Genomic DNA, 23,887 nt, shown 5'->3' on the forward strand with positions numbered 1-23,887 from the left:
CATCCCTCCATCCATTCCTCCATCCACTAGTCCGCCCATCCACCCATCCATCCCTCCATCCATCCCTCCATCCACTAGTCCGCCCATCTATCCATCCATCCATCCATCCCTCCATCCATCCCTCCATCCACTGGTCCACCCATCTATCCATCCACTCATCCCTCCATCCATCCCTCCATCCACTAGTCCGCCCATCTATCCATCCATCCCTCCATCCACTAGTCCGCCCATCTATCCATCCATCCCTCCATCCATCTCTCCATCCACTAGTCCGTCCATCTATCCATCCATCCACTAGTCCGCCCATCTATCCATCCACCCCTCCATCCATTCCTCCATCCACCAGTCCACCCATCTATCCATCCATCCCTCCATCCATTCATACATCCATGCATTCATCCATCGAGGTACATTGTATCTCTCTATCTATGCATCGCAATAGCCAGCTATCTATTCATCCAGCCAGTAATCTACACAGCCCTGAAGCCAGAGACCCAGCCCTCCAACCATCCAGTCATCTGTCAGTCAGACTTCCCACCCTCTAGCTTGTCCGTAAGTCCATCCACTACCTGTCGGCAAGCCTGTCAGTCTGCCAATACATCTACTGTAAAACCTGTGACTAACGACCACCCCTTGGTGCCAGAGAAAGCGGTCTTTAGTGGCAGGTGGTCCTTAGTTAGAGGTTTGCACCGCACAACCATAATTAATATGAATGTGAGTCCGTCCGTGCCTGGCGAAGTGGTCTGTAGTACCAGGCTGGTCGCTAGTCACGACATTAGGTTGCAAGTGAAGAGCTGAGATGCAGAACCTGATACGGGCAAATCTTGTGAAAATCATATTTTCAGCTTAGTGTCATTAATAGGTCTCGGGGCAGCACCAGGAAAAATGTCACACTCTAATACTTACAGAGAGAGATGTGTTGAAGAGATGTGTTGAGGATGTGTTGAAGCTAGGTGTCAGGACGTCGAATGTCTCAGTACTCTGTCAGTTTTGTGCCTAGTTGCTGCACTTTCTGACTGTATAGTAGTTACAGTGATGGAAAGTTACTCTCAACTCGTATCTATATTTCCTTTTCCTTTCTACATCTAATACTTACTACGCAAGAGGTACACAAAAGGAAGTATATAGGGCTGTTTTTTGTTGTAACTCAGAGTTTCAAGGCAAAAACCAATCATCAGACAACAATACTTACTAGAACCATTTCAAAATAGGAACCCAAGTATGGCTTAGCCCAGGCCCACGGGTACACACCCAGGCCTGCGGGCACACCTCCGCCTGCACACACTCCCAGGTGCTTGCGCACACACACACATTCATGTGCACAAACATAAATGCAGACACACACCTGGTTGTGCTTTTAAGGCATACCCATGTGCACGCACCACTCACAGCACTATGTCAATATTGAGCGTGTGCCAGGGCTAAATATACCTTGCTGCCCAAATCACACATGTTACATACAAACCGCACATAAAATGAATTCTTTTTTGGCCACTATTCGAAAAGTGATGAAATAGATCTAGTGGGTTGTCCAGCTCTTCAAGTTCCCATTGCAAATACACTTATGTTGTTTTTGTGCTTGTGAAGCTGACACATTTCTCTTTGATTTTTGGTCTTGTTCTCTGTAGGCAACCCATACAAAACAACGGAGTTTGTCTCCAAAATTCACGTGTGGTTACAAGATGTTGACCCTGTTCGGCTTCGTCGTCTAGTTCAAGAAGAGGGACTACTCAGCTTTGGCCAACTGAAACGTTTGAGGAAGATACAAGACCAAAAGGGCACGGCTGAACACAATGAAGAATTGATTTCAATACTTTTTGCTGGAGAAACTGAATCCTATCTGGTCTTATGTTCAGCAATCCGCCAGATGGGCTACACTGCCCGATACTTGGAGATGCTTCGTATTGTAGCTAATCCAGAGCAAGGTGATACTTGATGCTGTTTTGATTAGTGTAGTGAACGTTCTGTAAATTATCAGCAGTCTGTGCATGTTACCCTGTGTATGCCTTATACCTGTGTTCTGCACACAATGCAAGCTCTATCAACTAACAGCACAGAAGAAAATTTCCATTGCTGGTCTCTTTAGCCTTGTAGTGTATTTCCGTTCTGGTTAGGTAATGGGTGGCCAGCAGATCATTCACAAAGTATAAAAAGGCTAGGGTATGGCCACACCAATCAAGAAACTGCTTCTGCCAGTCCTGTGGTATCGGATTAGACATTGGTATCGGTGAGTCGTGGCGGTGGCAGTCAACTCTATGAAGCTTGGGAATAGAATAATTATTATGATGTCATGACTGTGGGTTTTTCTATTTTCCTTCTTTGAATTTATTTTGTCCCGTGACCAGAATTGCTGTCCAGTGTTGGGCAACCAGAATCAGCCGACGCCATAGCAACCAGAGCAGACCCACCTGTAACCAAGCCAACTGAAGACTGCACGACAGCAGCAGCTGCATCAGCAGGATATCCAGCGTATCAATCCACTCCAGGGGCAACGAGTCCATCGCCACTTGGACAGCAAGTAGCACCACTGTGTCCACCGATGAAAAGCAGAACTGCAGCAGCAAGACCAGGAGCAGAAGGAGAAGCAGCGGGAGCAGCAGCAGCAGCTACAGGGGCAATGGCAGGAGCAGCAGATGCAACGGCAGGAGCAGCAGCAGCAGCAACGGGAGCAGAAGCAGCAGCAGCAGCAGTGGCAATGGCAGGAGTAGCAGAAACAGACGCAGTAGCTTCGTCAGCAACTGTATTAACCCCTGAAGCGTCACTCCAGGCAAGGCTTCCAATTGGAACAGCAATGTCAGAACGAGCGTGTGGAGCAACAGCAGAGTCAGAACTAGGAGCAACAGCCACAGTATCAGCTGTACCAGCACTAAATCATTGCAATTATTCAGGTGAGTTTTGCTTGCATTATAGTTGACATTCGAAGGGGACGTGACAGGAAACAATGTATGATGCTAAGGGAAGTTGCGGGGATGGTCATGGTCGCAAAGGACTACATGTACATCGACCATGAATGCTAGAAACAGGAATGCAACCGCATTACCGTACACTGTGTATTATCGTATTACTGTACACTGTGTATTATTTATGTCTGATTAGGGATAGTCCAGGAGTGTGTCAGACGACGTCATAAATCAATTCCTATGGTTACCATTTGAATAATGAAAAACAAGAATTTAAAAGGCATTGAGTCAACTGATCATGGGCCACAGCTTTGTGCCTCGTGATGAGGTATGTTGGCTATTACAATAGAGGCTGCATGTCATACTGTACAGACAGGAAGACAGTCTACAGGTCACCCCAGCCATCCATACAGTTTCTATATTCCGTTCATCAGCTTTATGGTGAATGTGAAATCGACTTGAAACACTGGTATGCGCTGACGTGTCACGGCACCAGTCTTTCACCGCAGAAACATTCATAATCAATGGGATTTGATGTATGAGTGTTCGCACGCTCATACAAATGTAGCAACCTGAAATCTGATAATCGGTTTGTGGATGCGGACGGAGACTCCCTCGATTTAGGCTGAGGCCTGTGGGGAATCCATAAATACAAATACAAATACATGTCTGTGTGTGGTGTACTTGTGGCAGGTGCACAACCACCTCTTGCTCTGCAGCCCGGTGCAGCCTTAGCTTGCTCCTCCACTGGTAGACCACCATCATCAATGTCAGGTCCTTCTACTACGGCAGAGACTACAATTGGTCTTAGCCAGACCTGTATGAGTGCATCCACCCAAGCCACTACAACACATCCCATCGCTAGCTCAGCTAACACTAGCACTGGCAGCTTTACAGCTGATGGTAATGCTGCTAGGAGAGGAACTGCATTGCAGCAGAGTACACAGCAACCAGCGTCAGTCCACCTTGAAAATGCGGCACAGCTGGCAGCAGCTGCAGCAGGGAGACATGCTTCTTCACTGCCTCTCGAGCCACAAGCCAAGAGGGCCCTACTTAGCAGTGTTGGTAGAGCATTCACCGAGGAATTGTCCAGGCATATTGACTATGTGTCAGCTCCAAGTATGGCTCATACCAGTCCAGGTAAGCGGTATGTCCTTGGAAGCTTGTATACCTGTTATCTACAATGTGCATGTGCCAGTGGAAGTTATTGAATATGAAAGGGTTTCTGTATGAAACATCATTTCGCACCGAGTTCAAACTTTGTATGTGCATCATGTTTAGAAAGTAGCTGTTCTACGGTTGCAGCTGAATTTCCATTTAAGCCAGCTGTGTCGTTTGGATACACTCACACCTCTCTTATCCGTGCAGTCTGGGGGAGGGGGAGGGGGAGGGGAGGGGGAGGGGAGGGGGAGGGGAGGGGAGGGGAGGGGGGGGAGGGGAGGGGAGGGGAGGGGAGGGGAGGGGAGGGGAGGGGAGGGGAGGGGAGGGGAGGGGAGGGGAGGGGAGGGGAGGGGAGGGGAGGGGAGGGGAGGGGAGGGGAGGGGAGGGGAGGGGAGGGGAGGGGAGGGGAGGGGAGGGGAGGGGAGGGGAGGGGAGGGGAGGGGAGGGGAGGGGAAGGGGGAGGGGAGGGGGAGGGGAGAGGGAGAGGGAGAGAGCGAAAAGGAGAGAGAGAGGGAAAAGGAGAGAAAGAGAGAGAGAGAAATGGAGAGAGAGAGAGAAAAGGAGAGAGAGAGAACAGGAGAGAGAGAGAGAAAAGGAGAGAGAGAGAAAGGGAGAGAGAGAAAAGGAGAGAGAGAGAAAAGGAAAGAGAGAGAAAAGGAAAGAGAGAGAAAAGGAGAGAGAGAGAGAGAAAAAGAGAGAGAGAATTTTTTTCTCTGCACAGAGGAAGTATTATTGTGTGTGAATTTACTCATATACATTCTCTCTAACTTTAGTTGCCATAATTGGTGACCTGACTTCACAGAACATCAGTAAAGAAGAGTTCACACTTTGTGCACAAGTGACTGTTTCAATGTGACTGCTCTAATTTGCCATGCTGTATGATTCAGATTCCCAGGCCTCTCTGCTGCACAAGTCTCAGTCCCTCCTGGACAGCCCCGAAATGTCTGAAGGTGACTCAGGGTTGTCCGGCTCTTCTACTAGCTCAGACACCGAAGGTAAGGTATATAGGGCATGCCTTACATGGGCAGTTAGGACATGTTGGATTGTGCAAATCCGTGGGCCTGGGATCCGGATTCGCAATCTTTGGACCTGTTTTATTGCTAGAATCCGGATCCAGGTGGCATGGATTCAGATCTGGTCAACCCACGGTTGTACGGTCGCTACTCAGGTTTACAATATGTGCCTCAGCCCTTAGGGTCAAAATTTTCAAAATTCCTTTTTGGTTAGAAATTTGTTGAAACACATCTACTGAAGGACCTCAGCCAAGAAAAAGTTCAATATTACGATTCAAATGGGTGTATACACCAATATACAAGATGTACTCCCAATTGGTGCAACGTATGTATATGATGTATGTGTACAATGAATATTCAGCATTCTAAGGTGGATGGGCAGCTTGAATACCTTTGAAATAGTTGAAATAGTGCAGTAAGCAGCTATAATGAAAGAGAATAGCTGATGAGTGCGGAGAGATGATCGACATATTCGCAGCTGCGTCCTGCGTGGAGTCGTTCCGCAATCTCGTCTTCCATTTCTTCCTCCATAGCTGAAGACACGACGTCGCTGCCGTCACTAGCCTCAGACTCAGAGTTTATCTCAGTTGACGACTCCTTATCTTCCGACTCTGACAAGTCATCGGCCACCTTGAGCCGCATCGCAGCAGGAGATGGCGGCTGCGATTCCGCCTCCCTGTCGACATCGATGTCAGAACCAAAGAACGTCTCATCCTTACTCTGAACTTCAGCGGCTACTTCACCACCCACACCCCATCAAGCTCGAGCTAGCTGTACACAATGACTGCCATGTGTGCTCAGCGAATAGCTCTGGCATTCGCTGCCATTGCAACAAGATCAAGGAACACTGGAGTCGCCACTCGACACCACTTCTTCGAAAAAATTACTTCAAGCAAGGAGTGCAAGAAGAACTCGTCGCGCTGTTCGCAGCGCGATCAAAACAAATCGTTGAACGTCACAAATCGACCTTTTTATCGAAAAAATACGAAACCTCTAAGGGTCGTTTTCGCTGATTGCGGCTCATGTATTGACTGTGAATGTTTGTTGTGATTTCTTCCATATCAATTCCTCAACAATGTGTAGGGCCAGAATGGACAGAAAATGATCTGCGCAATGCTCGAGTTACGGTCTTTTTGGACAGCAAACTGATGACATCTGTGGATAACTGTGATGGAATTATCTTGGACAGTTTATGCAAGCAGCACCTCAATAAAAATAATGTCAGAATCAAGTCGAAGAGCAGAATAACTGATCCTGCACTCACGCGAGTGGAAAGAAAAGGTTTGAAATATCCCGTTCTCTACCTCTTTCATGTTTAAAGGGGAAGTTAACCCTTTACCGGTCTATCATAAGCGTACCGATACTATAGTATCGGTACGTTTGGCCCTCATTTTTTGGGGGTCTTGTTGCTAGGAGACAGCTAAAATGGCGCTCTACGCATAGCTGAGGTCCAAGGCTTTCTGACAATGTGCAAAACAACCATGCTTACCATACACGCTTTTAGTGACATTTTGCATACAAATCCCCATCTAGTAGGGCACAGTCAGCCAGTTTCGGTGGAAGTGCGCGAGTTCGATTGGGATTCAAGTAGGAAGGGAGCGTCTCAGCTTTCTCGGACCAAGACCATTCAACTCAGCGCTCCCTTCCTACTTGAATCCCAATCGAACTCGCGCACTTCCACCGAAACTGGGTGATTGCGCCCTACTAGATGGGGATTTGTATGCAAAATGTCACTAAAAGCGCCATTTCGTTTATGTAAAAGCACGGATGACCGCGATTGGCCCATATGGTGTAGTCTTTTGGACGCTGAGTCGACTGGTTTTGGCCGAAAAGGCTGCAATGCAGCGTTCCTCCTTTATTCCCAATCGAACATGGTTGAAGAAGCGGTCACGTGCTCCTGCGTACACCAGTCACCCTGTCACCGTGCCTGCAGGGTACAACTTACTAGCCTGTTTGACCTTTTTTGGGTGCAGTCCTGTCACTCGAGTTGAACCTTGGTATGAAAGTTGTCGCCTGCTGGCGTGGTGACCAGGTGATTTGGGCACCCAGGAGCACGTGACCACTTGTTCAACCATGTTCGATTGGGAATAAGGGAGGAATGCTGCATCGCAGCCTTTTCAGACCAAAACCAGTCGACACAGCATCCAAAAGACTACAACATATGGGCCAATCCCGGTCATCCGTGCATTTATAAGAACGAAATGGCGCTTTTAGTGACATTTTGCATACAAATCCCCATCTAGTAGGGCACAGTCAGCCAGTTTCGGTGGAAGTGCGCGAGTTCGATTGGGATTCAAGTAGGAAGGGAGCGTCTCAGCTTTCTCGGACCAAGACCATTCAACTCAGCACCCCGAAGACTACAACTGGTGAAATTTTAATTTTTGCCTTAACTTCCCCTTTAATTGAAAGTGAACAGCTAAGAAGGCCAAATTCTACTCCTGTACCCAGAAACAGGCTGTTAGACCAATACTTTAGTGTCTGCTCCATGATTTCAAACCAACTATGTACATGTGTACCTGATACAACTCTTGCAACCTGGCCAGAGCCGGGTACGTTTAAGTATGGCTACTGCATGTGCACTGATCGAAGCATGGCTGGTGGTAGTAGATATACATAATCATCTTGTACATCATCTTGTACATCAGTCAGGCATCTGCAGAGAGGGAAAACTGCATGATGGCGCTTTGAAATCACTGTGTACATCAAGTCGACGGGAAAACACAAATTCAAGCATTGCAAGAAGTTGTTGTATCCATGCAATCAGTACCCAGACTCAGAAGTTACTAAGAGCGGTACAGACCACACATAAATGTAGCCATCTTCACGATGAGCTCAGCGCCACCCATGTGCCAACCAGAATTGCTGCTGGCTTAGGTGTCTGGGCGGGCATGTGCGTGTGCAGACCTACATTACTCTTAATGCATGTTTATATGGTTGTGATGTTTGTATGTGAGCATGTGTCTGTTTGTGTGTGTGTATGTGTGTTGGTATGTGAGCATGTGTCTGTTTGTGTGTGTGATGTGTGAGCATGTGTCTGTTTGTGTGTGCGGCCATGCATGTGAATCTACATGTGTCCTGCAGGAGGAGATATTAGGACATTGGTCCAAATCATCATCAACGGAAAACCTGATGACTACACTAAACATAGGATCCGAAGGGAAGTGATTGAGGACCTGGAGGACCTTACCTTCTCCAAGGATAAAATTCAGGTCATCTACACAGGCGCCTGGGATTCTATCCAGGTGGTACTGCTGCTACCAATGAGGACACTGGGTCATCTACTCTACCTTGCAGTACACTATCCTGGACTGCTGCGAGGCCTGGGTATACTTCAAATCATCGACATCTCCTCATTGACCATAATTGACTTTCGAGAGATAACAGGCATGTTGCTATACTATCATGTGCTGTGTGTCTTTCTATATGTGTGTGTGTATGTGTTGGTGTGTGTTTGTATGTGTGTGTATGTGTATGTGTGCGTGCGTGCGTGCGTGCATGTGCGTGCGTGAGTCTCGTGCCGAGTGGAGGACAGTATACACCTGGACAGAGGGTGATGCATCTTCTTCGCACAGCATGTTTAGTGGTGCAGCTGCTGCTGTCAACTGCTCTTTGTGTGAGAGGACTTTCTTGCGCCGCCAGGATCGTGCCAGGCACTGGTGCACTGCAGAGCTTGCAGTGCAACAACAGCGTGGATAATGCCAGTTTGATCGCTGTGGCAGTTGGTTCTTAAGGTGCCTCGTACCTAAAACGAAAACTAGTCCTTTAAGCATCCTTGTGCCCAGGTTTGGAGTATAAATATTTCGACTTTTTGCCCCCGCGGGTTCGAGCCTCCCCGGTGAAAACTCTTTTTTTTCGGTACTGCCTTTGACAAGAGTAGCTTCTATAATCGACTCCAAAGGAATGTTCTGGTGGTAACAGAAACATGAAACTTGACAATAAATGCCAGGCAGTTTTTCATCAATCAAAGGAGCATCCTTACCAAATTTAAAGGAAATCCATAAAGCAGGTCCAATTTTATTGATGGCAGTAACATGTAAATTTACCCCCAAATCGACAAATTGAGAGCACTTGACAGTATGCTTTTGGTTACTGTACGGGGCTATACCTTTTCAGGCCCTTCCCATTACTATCTAAGTATACCTCTGCATAATTTCAATGAAATTTATTGGGCCATTGTGTTTTACTATTGTTGTGAACCCTCTGGTTCTCTAAAGTGTCAGGAACGAACGACCCCACACGGCACGAGGACAACTATTTATTCTCAACAGTATATTTCACTTCCATCGACTAATAACAATGAACAATGAATGAACAACTGAATGAACAACACTATACCCACCAGGTAGTTATAGCGTGAAAATGACAGTGTATATAAGAAAAGCATACGCATACAACATACAAGTACAGCGCACACAGCAAACCACACTTAGCGTATGTAGCGTATACTACGTCGTAATCATCAGCGGTACGGCGGAGCCGGGATACAACTGCATTGACACGAACACAATGTCACAAGCGAGAAGGCCTTTCACTCTCGAGAACTTGTGGTTTCACAACATTCTCCCCACCAAAGGGCTTCTCACCGCCGTACAACAACTCACAAGTCAAACGATTTGGGGCTTACTACGCATCATCTGCTGCTGCGGTGGTGGCCATGGTAGAATATCACTAATGCCCACCAATTCAGAAAACTCGACATCGCGAAGCTTGCCGCTGTGGGCTGTCGCACACGACACTGTCACCGATCCACTTCGACATGGGGCAGACGCTGGACCAGCCAACACACAACCGATAATGTCATAAAGCTCGACGATGTGGGCTGTCACACACGACATGGTCGCCGGTACACTGCTTCGACCCGGGGCGGGCGCGGAATCCGAGGACACACATCGGATCTCTGTGTTCCACACAGTCTCGCCGCTTACTTCTTCCGTGCTAACCAGTAGTATCGCCCTTCTCATTTTCTCGGCTTCTACGCCTTGCGTTTCTAAGTCTTGCGCCTCCAACTCTTGCGCCTCTACTTCTTGCGCCTCTACGTCGTTCGGCCGAGACTCCAGCTGCTTCTGAGCGTCTCCGACCGATGTCGCCATGCTCTGTACCGACGCAGTGGGCCTTGGATCTGATCCTCCCACTGGCTTCAAGTACTCTTCTGACCGCTGCTTGTCTGTAAGCAAAGTCTTACACGCCTTGTCCGGCGGCCTTCCGGGCGAGGCAAGCAAATCTCGCTTTGCTCCCTCATATTTACTGCTGGCGATGCGCTCGTTAATCTTCTTGAGCTTTTCGTTAAACTCTGTGCGGAGCGCACCCTCTTGCCGTCTAGCATTGCGCTCTTCAAACTCCTCGCTCTGTCGGAGCCTCTTCTCCACGTATTCTCTCAACCTATCGCCTTCAAATCCATACCGAATTCCGTTAGCGATAAAGCTGGCTTCAATGATCCATAGTTCATGTGCCATGCTCGCTTCGTATCCTGGCGTGGTCGCCAAATGTTTTGAACCCTCTGGTTCTCTAAAGTGTCAGGAACGAACGACCCCACACGGCATGAGGACAACTATTTATTCTCAACAGTATATTTCACTTCCATCGACTAATAACAATGAACAATGAATGAACAACTGAATGAACAACACTATACCCACCAGGTAGTTATAGCGTGAAAATGACAGCGTATATAAGAAAAGCATACGCATACAACATACAAGTACAGCGCACACAGCAAACCACACTTAGCGTATGTAGCGTATACTACGTCGTAATCATCAGCGGTACGGCGGAGCCGGGATACAACTGCATTGACACGAACACAATGTCACAAGTGAGAAGGCCTTTCACTCTCGAGAACTTGTGGTTTCACAACAACTATAGTGTTTTGGTCCACCGCACACATCAGCCAATATTGGATTCAGTAAGCCGTGCTCCTAGGTACTTCACCTTGATTCAATGTCAAATATGTAATGTTTAGCATATGAAGCACATAGCTGGCAGTACTTCTTGAAGAAATGAAGAAAGTCTATCGGGCCAATTTCGGGAAGCACCCCGCGGAGTCCCGATATTTGCATTCCAAACCGAATGAGATTGTTAGTGTGGGCAGCCAAGAACCCTGAAAAGAAAGTCCAGCCACCCTATTTGGCTTGGCTTCACTGCAGAACTCACCACTCAGATACCTGAAAAGAAAACTAGAGTAAAACCTGTAACTAAAGACCACCGTGACTAGCGACCAGCCTGGTACTACAGTAAAACCTGTAACTAAAGACCACCGTGACTAGCGACCAGCCTGGTACTACAGTAAAACCTGTAACTAAAGACCACCGTGACTAGCGACCAGCCTGGTACTACAGTAAAACCTGTAACTAAAGACCACCGTGACTAGCGACCAGCCTGGTACTACCGACCACTTCGCCAGGCACGGACGGTCTTACATTCAAAATGCACTGTGACTAGCGACTACCTGCTGAACGCGACCAGCGACCGCCTTTTCTTGTCCCAAACACGATTTTTTACCCGTAACTAGCGACCGCGATGTAGGAAATCAAATGTTGCTAAAAGCTCCTTCTTGAAATTTTGTTGATTTTCCATGGTCCTGAAAGGAATCTTTCGGTACTACAGCTCAATAAATGAACGCAGGCAATTTTGACTGTCGGTTGGACTCCACTACACTTGTCAGAATTTCAAGCGCTGTCAAGAATAAACATGATAGGAAACGTCTTGGAGAGCGCATCGAAAGCGCTCTCTGCTCGATGTTACTACTCTGAGGAGAAACGAAGACTGAGCGGCTCTGTCACCCCAGTCATACAAACGAATCGACGATGGCGTCAAGAAATCCAGAAACAAAGCAGCACCGCATGGTCTTGATGCTGAAGGATCGTGTTCAAACAATCGAGAAGTCACAACAAGGATAGTCGGTACGATTGATTGCATGAACAAATTTGAAGCCCAGCGCAAAACGAAACTTCTGCAGGGAACATTTGACTCCTGGCTTCAGAAGTAGCAGCTGAATTTGATGTCTTGAAAAAAATTAATCTTCTCTCTCTTTTTGTCTCTCTCCGTCTCTCCGTCTTTCTCTCCAAGTGTTGTTTGACCTGAAATAAGAATGGTATTGCGCAAGTCCTCGGGAATTGTATTAGCTGCATTTTGATATACATATCATATAATGGGATCCATATATGGTCGCACGGTGCAAACCTCTAACTAAAGACCACCTGCTACTAAAGACCGCTTTTGCTGGCACCAAGGGAAGGTCGGTAGTCACAGGTTTTACTGTATAACATTTATTTTGAACAATACAACAGTAGAGGCAAAATGCTGGGATGTGCTTTTTGTGCAAAATGCAAAATACCAGAAATTTTATATCGGGTTTAAACTATGAAGAAATGTTTAAATTTATAGAAATAAAAAGACCAAGGAACTAAAAGTTATGGAATAATGTCCACTAACACCACCAGTTACTAAACAATCACTGAATCATGGAGAGCCTACCCTGTGCAACGTAACAGTGTCACGGCCAAGCTGCGGTCCGCGAAGTCTGACTATGTGCACGGATACCTAGTAAGAGAGGACACGGTGGATGAGCACGGTGTGGCGTTCAATCGCCGCAACTTGTTCAATGTGATGTCCCTCCTTAGAACCTCAGTACAGCGTGGCGTTCCCGACTTGGAATGTGATGGGAACACCATTAGCTCTGACCTCGACAAGGCTACAACCTTCAACAGCTTCTTCGTTGAGCAGAGCAGGCAGTCACTCCATGGGTGCACCGGCCCTCCTCCTCCCATCCACACGCCAAGGGTTACTGACAGGACACTCCAGGATGTCACCGCCACTGAAGTGGAGGTACTCGAGCTCCTTCGTCACATTGACACCAACAAAAAGCGCCGGCCCGGACGGAATCCCATCTATTCCTCTGAAGCTCACTGCCGACCGCATCGCCCCTTCCTTAACAATAATTTTCAATCACTCCTTCACCCACGGACAGGTCCCGAGAGACTGGCGAGATGCCAGGGTGTCTCCAATCTTCAAGAAGGGCAGTCGAGCCTGTCCCACAAACTATCGTCCTATCTCCCTCCCACCCGTCGTATCAAAACTGCAAGAAAGAAACGCCCACAAAGCTCTCTACAGGCACATCCAACCCCATCTCCCTCCAGAACAGTCAGGCGTCAGGAAGAACGACAGCACAGAGTACCAAATAAGCCGCCTGCTGCACGAACTTGCTGCGGACCTTGAGGTCAAAAAGTCAGTCCACGTCTGCTTCTTTGACCTCTCTAAGGTCTTCGACCGCGTGTGGCACCGTGGCCTCTTGCACAAGCTTGAACACCATGGCGTAAGGGGTGCAGCACTCTGCTGGTTTGAGAGCTACCTCCTGGGCCGGAGGCAGCGGGTCCGAATCAGAAGCACAGCCTCTGACTGGCTTGACATCCCTGCAGGAGTCCCTCAGGGATCGGTACTCGGCCCGCTGCTATTCCTCGTATACACGATGGACCTACCAGCAGCTTGCAACTCCCAAGCCACACGAAACAGCATCTTCGCCGACGACACCGCCTTCATCGCTAGCGACCACTCAGCAGCGGCAGCAGAGCGAGCGCTCCAGTCCAGTGTGACTAAAGCCGCTACGTGGCTCGACACCTGGCACCTGACCGTCAACGAAACGAAGACGGTCGTGATGACACTGTGCGGTGCTTTCCCCCTGACAATAACGTTGAAAGGCAAAACACTGAACAGAGTCCAGAGCCAGCGACACCTGTGTATCATCGTTCAGGCCGACCTGAAGTGGAATGCCCACATCCAGCACATCGAGAGCAAAGTTGCGCGCACTCTCCACCTCTTGAGACGGATTCGTGGATGTCTTTCACCTACCGCCCTGTCAGCACTGTACACCACGTATATACGCCCCGTTATCGAATATGGTTCTCTGGCTATGTCAGCTATGAATGTTCAGCAACAAGATGCCCTCGAACGTCTCCAACGGCGGTCAGCAAAACTCTGCCTCCGACTCCCCCTCTTCAGTCCTTGCCACCACAGTTCGTTACTCCACCACGTCACTTGGCCAACCCTCTCATCCCGCAGGAAGCTCAAGCAGCTACTCTTTGCACACACCATCGCTGTCAAACGATCCCCGCCACACATCCAGCTTGCGACCTCAGGCTACATCACCGAGCCACCAAGCCGAGAATTGAGGCGTCGTCGAGTCTTTGCCCTCCCCACCACCCACTCCACCCGCCTTCAACGTTCACCCTTGTACTCAGCATGCACTCAGTACAACCACCTGCCACCACACTGTTACTCCCTCCGAGAAATAAATGCATTCAAAAGAGAAGTTACCCCGATCATAGTATCATCTGTTTGCACATGCTCCAACCCCCGCTGTAGCCCAGCCTAGGTATAGTATTTTAATCAAGGTCTATCCCCTACCTGCCCTCGCAATGGATATACTTCCTTCCTCGTCTTTACTTAAATGAAGCACCCAAACCACGGCTGCCACTAGGCACTGTTTCTCCCGGTTTATTGCACCCACTCTGATTGATAAGACATAGTACTGTCTCTCTCTTATTGGCTACGGCCACCATGAGAAGAAAGATAATAATCAGCTCATGCGATAACATTGCACGGCACCGACCGCCAATACTGGCGTTCTATAATTAGCTGGCTAACTGTTTGTTTAAATCCTTCCCATTTTTCGGGACTGACAACATTCTGGTGCGATTAAAAAGTTGTGCAATTTCCAACAAAATCGATCGGGCAGTTTCTATTTTCAGATTTGGGTATGAGCCACCTTTTTAAGACGTGACGACCTTGCCCGTCGCAAGTGTATGACTCAGTGTAGCCACGGTGGAGCAGTGTTGTGGTGCGCACTGCGCGTACTGCGATAGCTGCATCTGTTCGGTCCAGGGCAGGAATAGACACCACAGCCCAGGTTGTCCCCCCTGCCATATGTCGGTCTCGTGGTAACAGTTTCATATGACCCGAATCCTGGCGAACCTTTGTTTTTGTGTCTTGGACGGCCATGGGATGATGTTCTCCTATTCTCTCTTCGTTGCCCATCCGGGGACCACGTTACCCTTGTGACAGGACAGGACAGGTGTTTTTGCACATGTGTGTGTGTGTGTGTGTGTGCCCGTGAGTGTCGTTGTGTGTTCCCGTATAATGTGTATATGTGTGCGTGTCTGCTACGAGGAGTTTGGTTTATGTATGAAGATAATTCCTATAGTTGTTGGGTCTTTTACAATAGAACTGGGGCAACTAATGGCATGAAGAGCTTAATAGTAATGGCATCAGAAATCTTTTAAAAATACCAACTTCTGGGCGAAATTGGATCCATTCTGATCATAGTCAAGTTGGGTATCTTGTGGGTAGGGCAAGTATGGGTTTACACACAACGTGGATCCAATTGCATCCGAAAGGCAGAGTGGTCCTGACTCTGGTTTGCCTGGCACCTTCAAACTGTAATCGAGTGTTTGCCATCTGTGTTGGTTACATGCTGTATATACTTTCAATGAAGTGTATTATACTTTACATGTACTACCACCGATGGACTACTCTAGGCTAGGATATCCATTTCACTGCGGTAGGGTATTGTCGCCTATCCACTAAGGTTCAGCAACAAAAAGGGTCACTTTTACTGAAAACAACAACACCTCTAGAAAGTCCGTTACTCTAGCAGCCCAATGATTCGTCATATGAGCGCGCCAAGCTAAAAAGTGGCTTATTGTTTTGCCAACAAATCGAGAAAATCACCAAAACGTCACAGTCAGCAAAATTCTACTCGAGTGTAGTCGCGAAAATTATTCACTTTCGAGCATCCTTTCAAGTAAATATTTTGCAAATGGAGAAGAAGAAAGAGGCCTTTTATTTTTGAGCAACACTTCTTCACTGTTCCCTCTTTCATGATCGTGGGGACTTCTCGGCGCTGCCAGAGATCGTAATGAAGCGTTCTGGAGAATGTGGAGGCGAGCAGGATGACACTCTGTCTCCGTGTGCGCCCAACCCTAGTTGACGAGGAAAACTCGCTCATTCAAAGTGGCTGTGGTTCTCATCGCGGCCACGACTAGAGCGGCAGGTATACCTATGTGGCGACGTCTACAAGCCGTGACTATCACTCTGACAAGCTCCCTAGTGAGTTGGATCTTGCTGTGATGTATCACTTTGTTTCGGGTACCTTCAAAATGTTCATGACGTGGCGTACTGTACTCCAAATGTTCCTCATTTCAAGGCCAATAGTGCTACACGGCGAAGCGATGCATTGACTCTACCTGCTAGCATATCGTCCCGTGGTGCTTCTCCACTACCTACACCAGGGAAGGAGAATGACATGGACTAGGACGGACAAAGAATCAGTGCCACTTTTTAGCGATGTGCAATCTGCTGGACCTACGTGCAAGAGACCAATGGAGCTCGATCTCTGGCACAACACTACGAGCTACAGGAAAGGATTAATTCATCATGGCGTAGGTGATTGGAGAGAGGATGACGGACTGTCTTGGTAAGATGCGACATTTCCCAACCCAGCGAAAATATAGTCACAGACTCACAAAATCATTGAAGGATATGAAAATTCGTGTTGCGTGATGAAGTGACATGAGATGCATAGATCAATTATTCCCGTAGCTATGCAGAAGACGTTACTTCAGTAACGTCTGGCGCTAGCCAGGGTCCACACAGCTTTAATTCCCGTAGCTATGCAGAAGACGTTACTTCAGTAACGTCTGGCGCTAGCCAGGGTCCACACAGCTTTAATTTGGTATTTGTGTGTGTGTTTGTTTGTTTGTTTGTTTGTGTCACGCCTGACGCTATCCCGTATCTGTCCCGTATCTGTCCCGTATCTGTCCCGTATCTGTGACTACAAAGGCTCTACATGATTGTACATAACAGCTGTCCACAATATTTGCGGGCTCCTGTATCTGTCCCGTACCGTACCAATATTCGTCGTATTATGCATACGACTCCCTGATGTAGAGGGGGATTTGGAAAGAAATAGGGAGACGAGGAGGAAATTAAATTAGAATAGACGCCGATTAGGTGATAGGATGCGTCAGCATAAACATACTTTGGAAGAGAGATCCTGTCGTCTCCAAAATAAGCGTGAACGAGCGATTCAGTGCCGGTCACAGGAAACGTCGGAAGAGAGATCCCCGTGATCGGTAGAGTCCGGCGGTACCAGGCAACGTCAGGACAGACATCCCGTTGAGTCCAGAAAGCCCGTGATCGGCAGAGTCTAAGCCGGTCCCAGTAAACGTCAGGACAGACATCCCGTCGAGTCCAGAACGCCCGTGATCGGCAGAGTCAGCGCCGGTCCCAGGAAACGTCAGGACAGACATCCCGTCGACGCGCAGAAAAACTAAATATGCAGCCTCTTTTGCCGTCGAACAGGATACGTATTTATATAGGAGACTGTAAAGTTATGTAATGTCCAAATTTCGACGTGAGCAGCAGGTCACTCGCGTTGATTTTTTCGACGTGCGAGCCAAATAACGCGAGCTGAACTTTCGCGTCGCAGACATCCCGTCGACGCGCAGAAAAACTAAATCTGCAGCCTCTTTTGCCGTCGGACAGGATACGTATTTTAGGAGACTGTAAAGTTATGTAATGTGCTCCACAGGCAACCATGCATTCGGCGGCGTCATTGGCTCAACAGGTCAATGTACATGTATTACTACAAAAAGGCCAGAAAATCCGATTCCTGTATTAAAATCAACTAATGTTCGCTGGCGATTTAATTTCGCTGATTTCGCCGCTTGGTACCAACCGGCCAAAGTAAATCGCAGGCCAACGTTTGTCATATAGGCAAATGATGCATGATTGAGCAATGGATGCATGTGAGAGCAAAAATACCGATCGATTTCAAATTTGACGTGAAACTGTGCGTCACGTCGGAAATAACGTGCATCTTAACCTCTCTAATCGAGAGGTTTCTATTTCTCATCGGCCAAAATTTGTTGATTTACAATATAAGGAGATAAAAATTAAAGGAGCAAAACAAAAGTAGATGATTATTAGAGAAATAACAATCCGCAATAAATTCTGCAAAGACTTTTGCCTAACTCATAATATTCAAACCGATTGAAACGTTTTTGCAATACAGTGATGTGGCCAATCAACGGAAAAAGACAATTCCATCAGTTCTTATAATATGTACGATGAGCTAGGCAAAAAAGCATAAAAGCATAGCGTAGGGCCCTGAGCTTCCAAGCTCTCTCGTTTGGTATTTGTGTGTGTGTTTGTTTGTTTGTTTGTTTGTGTCACGCCTGGCGCTATCCGTATCTGACGGCAAAAAAGCATAGGATGTTATAAATTTTTCAATTCTCCTATTTTTTTTTCAGGCATATCCTGGGATTCGAACCCGCACTATCGCCCTACATGCATTCCCCCATACACTTCGCATTCATACCCATTCTTCCAAGTTACTTCACGTTATTATCTTGCGTTTGAAAGCCCTATTTGAATATTGCGGGCAGCTGCATGTGGCCAGCTGTGTTTGATGGTACGGTACGGTACGGGAGACGGTGTCGTATTACCCTCGATCGTACCTGTCCCGTACCTATCCCCTACCGTACCGTGCCATCAAAGACGGCTGGCCACAATGCATATTCAAATAGGGCTTTCAAATGCAAGATCGCAATGTGAAACAACTTGGAAGAATGGGTATGAATGCGAAGTGTATGGGGGAATGCATGTAGGGCGATAGTGCGGGTTCGAATCCCAGGACATGCCTGAAAAAATAGGAGAATTAAAAAATTTATAACATCCTATGCTTTTTTGCCATCAGATCACAATGTGAAACAACTTGGAAGAATTAGTATGTATGCGAAGTGTATCGGGGGATGCATGCAGGGCGCGCGATAGTGCGGGTTCGAATCCCAGGTTATGTCTTAAAAAAAGAGGATTTTTTCAAAGAATTTATAACATCCCTATGCTTTTTTTTGTCTAGGTCATCAAGGCAAAAAAGCATAGCGTAGGGCCCTGAGCTTCCAAGCTCTCTCGTTACTTCTTTCTTGGATCTTCTAATCACAACTCAAGTGCTCGTTCTTCTTGTATTGCTTCCACACCTGCTAAGCTTTGTCTCCACTTGGTGTCCCATGTTTTCTGGAGGGGGGGGGGGGGCAGGTCTTCATAATGATTACTTCCTCCGCGTCATCGAAATTGTCGCAGTTTGACTTTTGATGTAAAATGCGGTATTTACTCACCAGCACTCGTACCAGAGGCAAGGGATCGGACATAGGCGATAGTCATCAGTATAGGGTGACGGCAAAGTTCTATTTTCTGTTATTGGAAGCTGGAATTTTTGAACTAGACGCAATTTCTTCGCTGATGTCGCTGCGCTGGTAATTTCGACTCGCTGAGATCAGTCAGGTGTTGCAGCCTGCAAATTTCTCGTGCTTATGGCCATTCACTCAAGCCCCATCACTGCTTTACCTTATCTGGGGTGAGAATGACTTCGTGGAACAAGTGGCAGCGCTTGGAGAAACATCGAGGGGTCGGCAAACTAAATGCCTGCAACAGCGATAAAATTTGTCGCTCTGGCTGAGACACTCAGTACTACTACTAGTACATGATTGTACCTGCAAGAGCCGTGTAGACTCTACACGTAGTGCTAGTGATGCACGCGCAGGTGCCGTACCATGGTATACCAGTGCTGAAAAAGAGGGCGCGCTGGACGTGATACTACACTTACCTGCATGAGCTGTACATGTGGGCATGCCACGGCTAAAAAAAGTTCATTATTTTCAAGATCGAGGTGATTCCGAGGTGATTCCGCCGACGGTAATCAACCGACCTCGCAACGATCGTGTATTCTTACTAGGCTTCGTTGGTGGTGAAGTAGAAATCATCCAGAGCTAGCAGACGACAAGCATAGCAGCTCTTGTCTTGTGGAGAAAGTCAAAGCGTTTGAGATGAGGTGCGACCAACTTTCAACCTTCCTTGAAATATTTGGGAACGATATTTTTGTGTCCATTGACATCAGCGACGACGAGGACTTCATCTCTGCATGAAAACTCTCAGTCCAATTGTCCTAGAACGTTACTCTAGTCTTCAGACTATCATACTGTGTAATAAGTTTCGAATGGCTTAGTTTATGAAGTTGTCAGTAACAAGTGACAAGTCACTAGTCAAACTGCGACAATTTCGATGACGCGGAGGAAGTATTATCTTAGTTTCATTGATACCAGGCATGCTGGGACATGTGCGCAATGTTTGCTTGTTTATGGCACATATACATTTCAGATGGGCACCAAAATTTCCTTGATGGAAGCTGGATAGGTAGACATCACTTTGGCATGAAAAAGAAATTTCCAAAAATTATGCCTAAGCCACCTTTTTGCTTGGCTCGGCTCATATGTCATTATCTTGACTTCCTGGAAAGGTTTTCGCCAAGGAAAACATTGAGGTAAAGTGGAAGTCTTCACGGAGTTGTAAACCAGCTTCAGAGCCAAGTAAATCGGTCCCTAAGTTGTACCACAGCTGCGCTAGGCAAAGAAACTGTGTTTTTGACAGCCTTCCACTGTCTGTGCTCGTATCAAGTTCAGTGGGGCTAGAAATCGATGACGTCAGAAGTCGTTAGCAGTCAAAATCTAGCAACAAAAATTGGACCCACTCCACCTACGGGAAAGAATCTGATTTAGTAGATGGACCCATGGGAAAGTAAAATATAGCTTTTATACAAACAAACAAAACAAACGCCTTGTGTCGCGTGTAGGCGTAAACTTGTTTCGTACAAGAAGTGACATGGAGGGCCCAGTGCAGTCATTACCAATGGATGTGGCACTATGCTGTGTTGGAAAACCACTTAAAACGTGTATGGCCACATGCCAAAAAAATGGACCCGGCAAGTAAATCCAACGTCACCTCTATGTTTTGGCTCCTGGCTTTCTATGATGTAGCACTTTCAATTATCAAGCCCTAGTCTTTTCTGAACACTCCTGCGAGTCCACCTTTGCCTTCTTGCACGAGTTACAATTACCTTGTCTATGATCTTGACATGAAGTAACGTTATGAACTTCTTGTTGTTTGACTTTTAGGCAACTCTAGCAGCTCCACTGTGGCCTTAGACGAGTTGACAGAGGATGATGGAGTGCTGTCAGAGGACAATGAGGATGATGAGGATGAGGATGATGTTGAAGTTCTGCCACAGAGCTATGACAATGAGCTGGAGTTTTCGAGGCGCACTGACGTAGCTGCTGCTGCTCAGCCCCACATCTCGCAGCAGGAATACGACCAGCTAAATAATTGCAGTAAGGACTTCCAGCTTGTGCTGGCAGTCATTATGAGGTCACACCGGAAAGACCAGAATTTCCTCACAGCAATCCGGACTTGCATTTCCAACGGTGAGTTCATAATAATTATTGCCTCTAGTATAAGAATAGAGAGGTTTCGACCCGCGTGATTTGTGCTCTTACGTGAACGTCAATTTTTTTGCGTTGACGCGAGCTCAAAAAGAGCTTTCGCTTCACGTTGCTTGTGAAGCACGTCGTTTCGCTGACGACAGGAGCGAAAACTGGGAGCAAAAACTTCAAAAAGTGAAAAAGTGATTTTCTGGTGAGGCCAAAGTCACACAAATATTATTTATAGCTAGTTTAGGCAAAATCGACAAAATCGAGTCCATAATCCCAACCTGATAGCAAGGCTAAATTTGCAAAACTCGCGTTCACGTCGAACGTGAGTTGACCTCAGCTCACGTCATGAACGGGAGTTTCGACGCCAAAATTTGCCACACCGACGTGAAATTTCACGGTGTAGTGCAGAACAACGTGAAACGAAACCTCTCTAATGAAGAAAGTGTCTGCTCCGAACGGCTAGATTAACTCTTGTGTAATCAATGGTGCAAATGAAGCTTATATCAGATCCAGTCTGATTTAGCCACCCACACTAGAAGCAAGTACTACCTTCACTGGGGGCAGGGGTAACTGCAGCTGGATCCCTGGACGGATACCCTGATGTGGTCAACACTTTTTCTGCACCTTATCCTCACCCACTTACTGAGGTGTGGTGAGCCCATAAGTGGCATCATTTTCAAGTTCACCCACAGTTTTTGGGGATTTCAGGGGTGTCGGCCGTTGGGCGGTTCAATAGCCAATTGAGTCATCTTACCAAGATTCCTTTTGAGTCTCTCTCCCCTCTCCCGGGGAGACCCATGTTTGGCAGTGAGCAACAAGTACAAGTACAAGTGAGTAGGATGTGTCGGGCCGGTTCTGGGTGAGGTACATGGTCTAGTCCTAAAAAATGGGGTACTATTGATAGTACCCCATTTTTGGGGTAAAAACCGGATGCCAGGTTTTTAAGTAAAAAACGATTTTTCGGGTAATAGAAAGGTTGTGAAGGGGTATGACATCATGATTGTACCCCAGTGGTTGTACCTGATCATTGCCCCGGATGGGAGTGGGTATAAAAAGGAGATACTTGGTCCTACTTATTAAAAATTAATGTGCGCTTCGGTTCGAACGTCAAGCAAACAAATTCAAAAAATCTCAGGACGGAAACCTTCCTACTACATAACACTGTCTGTTGCGGCCCTCTGGCCATGGTAGACAAGATTTCCTTTGAACCATTACTTGTTCTTGTTCTTTACAAAGTGGAATAAAACTGAATCTCAAAGAGTTCTGAAAAGCAAAGAGCGACACGTGTACAAGTAGCTTCAAGCAGAAACGCTGGCAGCGCAAAAGGAAACATGCAGCCAAAAAATATGCCTAGCTCTGGCGTAAATCGTAGAGGTCACTGCGCATCCAGTGCACTGCGCCCCAAGGAGTGACGACATCCATAAACTGCATCGCATCATCAGATAGAGCAATAGTGTACAAAGTACAACCAAAACAAAAATACCTGAGAGAAGCGAAAAAAATCGAAGGGAAGAAGAAAGAGAGAAGAGAGAAGGAATTTGATTCTAATTATTTAGAGCTGGACAGATATTGTCAAGGAGACATGCAGATACACAATGGAATCGTCTCGCCTGCATGTAGAGTAGCTGCCTCTAACTGCAGCAGAGTGGAGCACGCAGGTATGTGATCCACTCGGGAACAGTGAAAGATGAGAGAAACAAAATACAAAATAAATTCGAACAAGCAAATACAATAATTGTGAATTCATGTGCAAGTGTCTGTAACATTCTCCCCCCTGGTAACAGGGTACCGATGACCTGTTACAAGTCACAAACAAACTCAGCGCAGCACGTCCAGCTTGGCAAGCTTGACGACTGGGCGCCAGTACAGTCCAGACTTGGTGGGGACATCTGCTACTGGCACAACGCCATCACTGCCCGGGTGTACAGCCTCCAGTCGGCCCCGAGGCCACTGCCCTCGTGGCTGGTTGCTGTCGACGACCACCACAACATCACCTACAGCCAGTGATGGTGTCCCGTCCTGCCATTTCCTCCGCCTGGTGAGTTCTGGCCGGTATTCCAAGATCCACCTCTTCCCGAATTCGTGGGTGATCTTCTGTGCAATCCGCCAGTGCTTCCTCAGGCACAGATCAGCATCCCTCGCCTGGCCGACTAGTCGCACTACTGGACCCAATGAGAAAGTGGTTGGGTGTGAGGGACTCGTGATCATCAGGATCTATTGAGACGTGAGTCAGCGGCCGACTATTCACGAGTTGCTCGGCTTCAGCGAAGACAGTGGCAAGGACTTCTTCTGTCACGACACGCTCCTTCATGACGGATTTCATAGCGATCTTTACTGCTCTGACGAGGCGCTCCCAGCTTCCACCCATGTGGGGAGCACGTGGCGGGTTGAAGTGCCATGAGATGCCCTTACTGGAACACTCAGAAGCTAGTCGGTCTTGGCGGAAATCTTCCAATGCTGCCTTCAGCTCCCTGTCAGCTCCTCGGAAATTGGTTCC

At 47.4% G+C, this 23,887-nt stretch overlaps 1 protein-coding gene across 1 annotated transcript in view; it reads left to right on the plus strand.

Annotated features, from left to right (window-relative positions):
• Window positions 1–23,887, plus strand: part of LOC135828054 (uncharacterized) — a 42,629-nt gene that overhangs the window by 1,497 nt on the left and 17,245 nt on the right. The window contains exons 2-8 of the mRNA XM_065340489.1: window positions 1,629–1,925; window positions 2,346–2,888; window positions 3,594–4,040; window positions 4,949–5,056; window positions 6,158–6,355; window positions 8,156–8,458; window positions 21,076–21,381. Of these exons, the coding sequence (XP_065196561.1) occupies window positions 1,629–1,925; window positions 2,346–2,888; window positions 3,594–4,040; window positions 4,949–5,056; window positions 6,158–6,355; window positions 8,156–8,458; window positions 21,076–21,381 (2,202 nt within the window). The remainder of the gene's footprint in view (window positions 1–1,628; window positions 1,926–2,345; window positions 2,889–3,593; window positions 4,041–4,948; window positions 5,057–6,157; window positions 6,356–8,155; window positions 8,459–21,075; window positions 21,382–23,887) is intronic.

The sequence above is a fragment of the Sycon ciliatum genome, chromosome 12 (assembly GCF_964019385.1).
Source record: "Sycon ciliatum chromosome 12, ocSycCili1.1, whole genome shotgun sequence".
NCBI classification, from domain to species: Eukaryota; Metazoa; Porifera; class Calcarea; order Leucosolenida; family Sycettidae; genus Sycon; species Sycon ciliatum.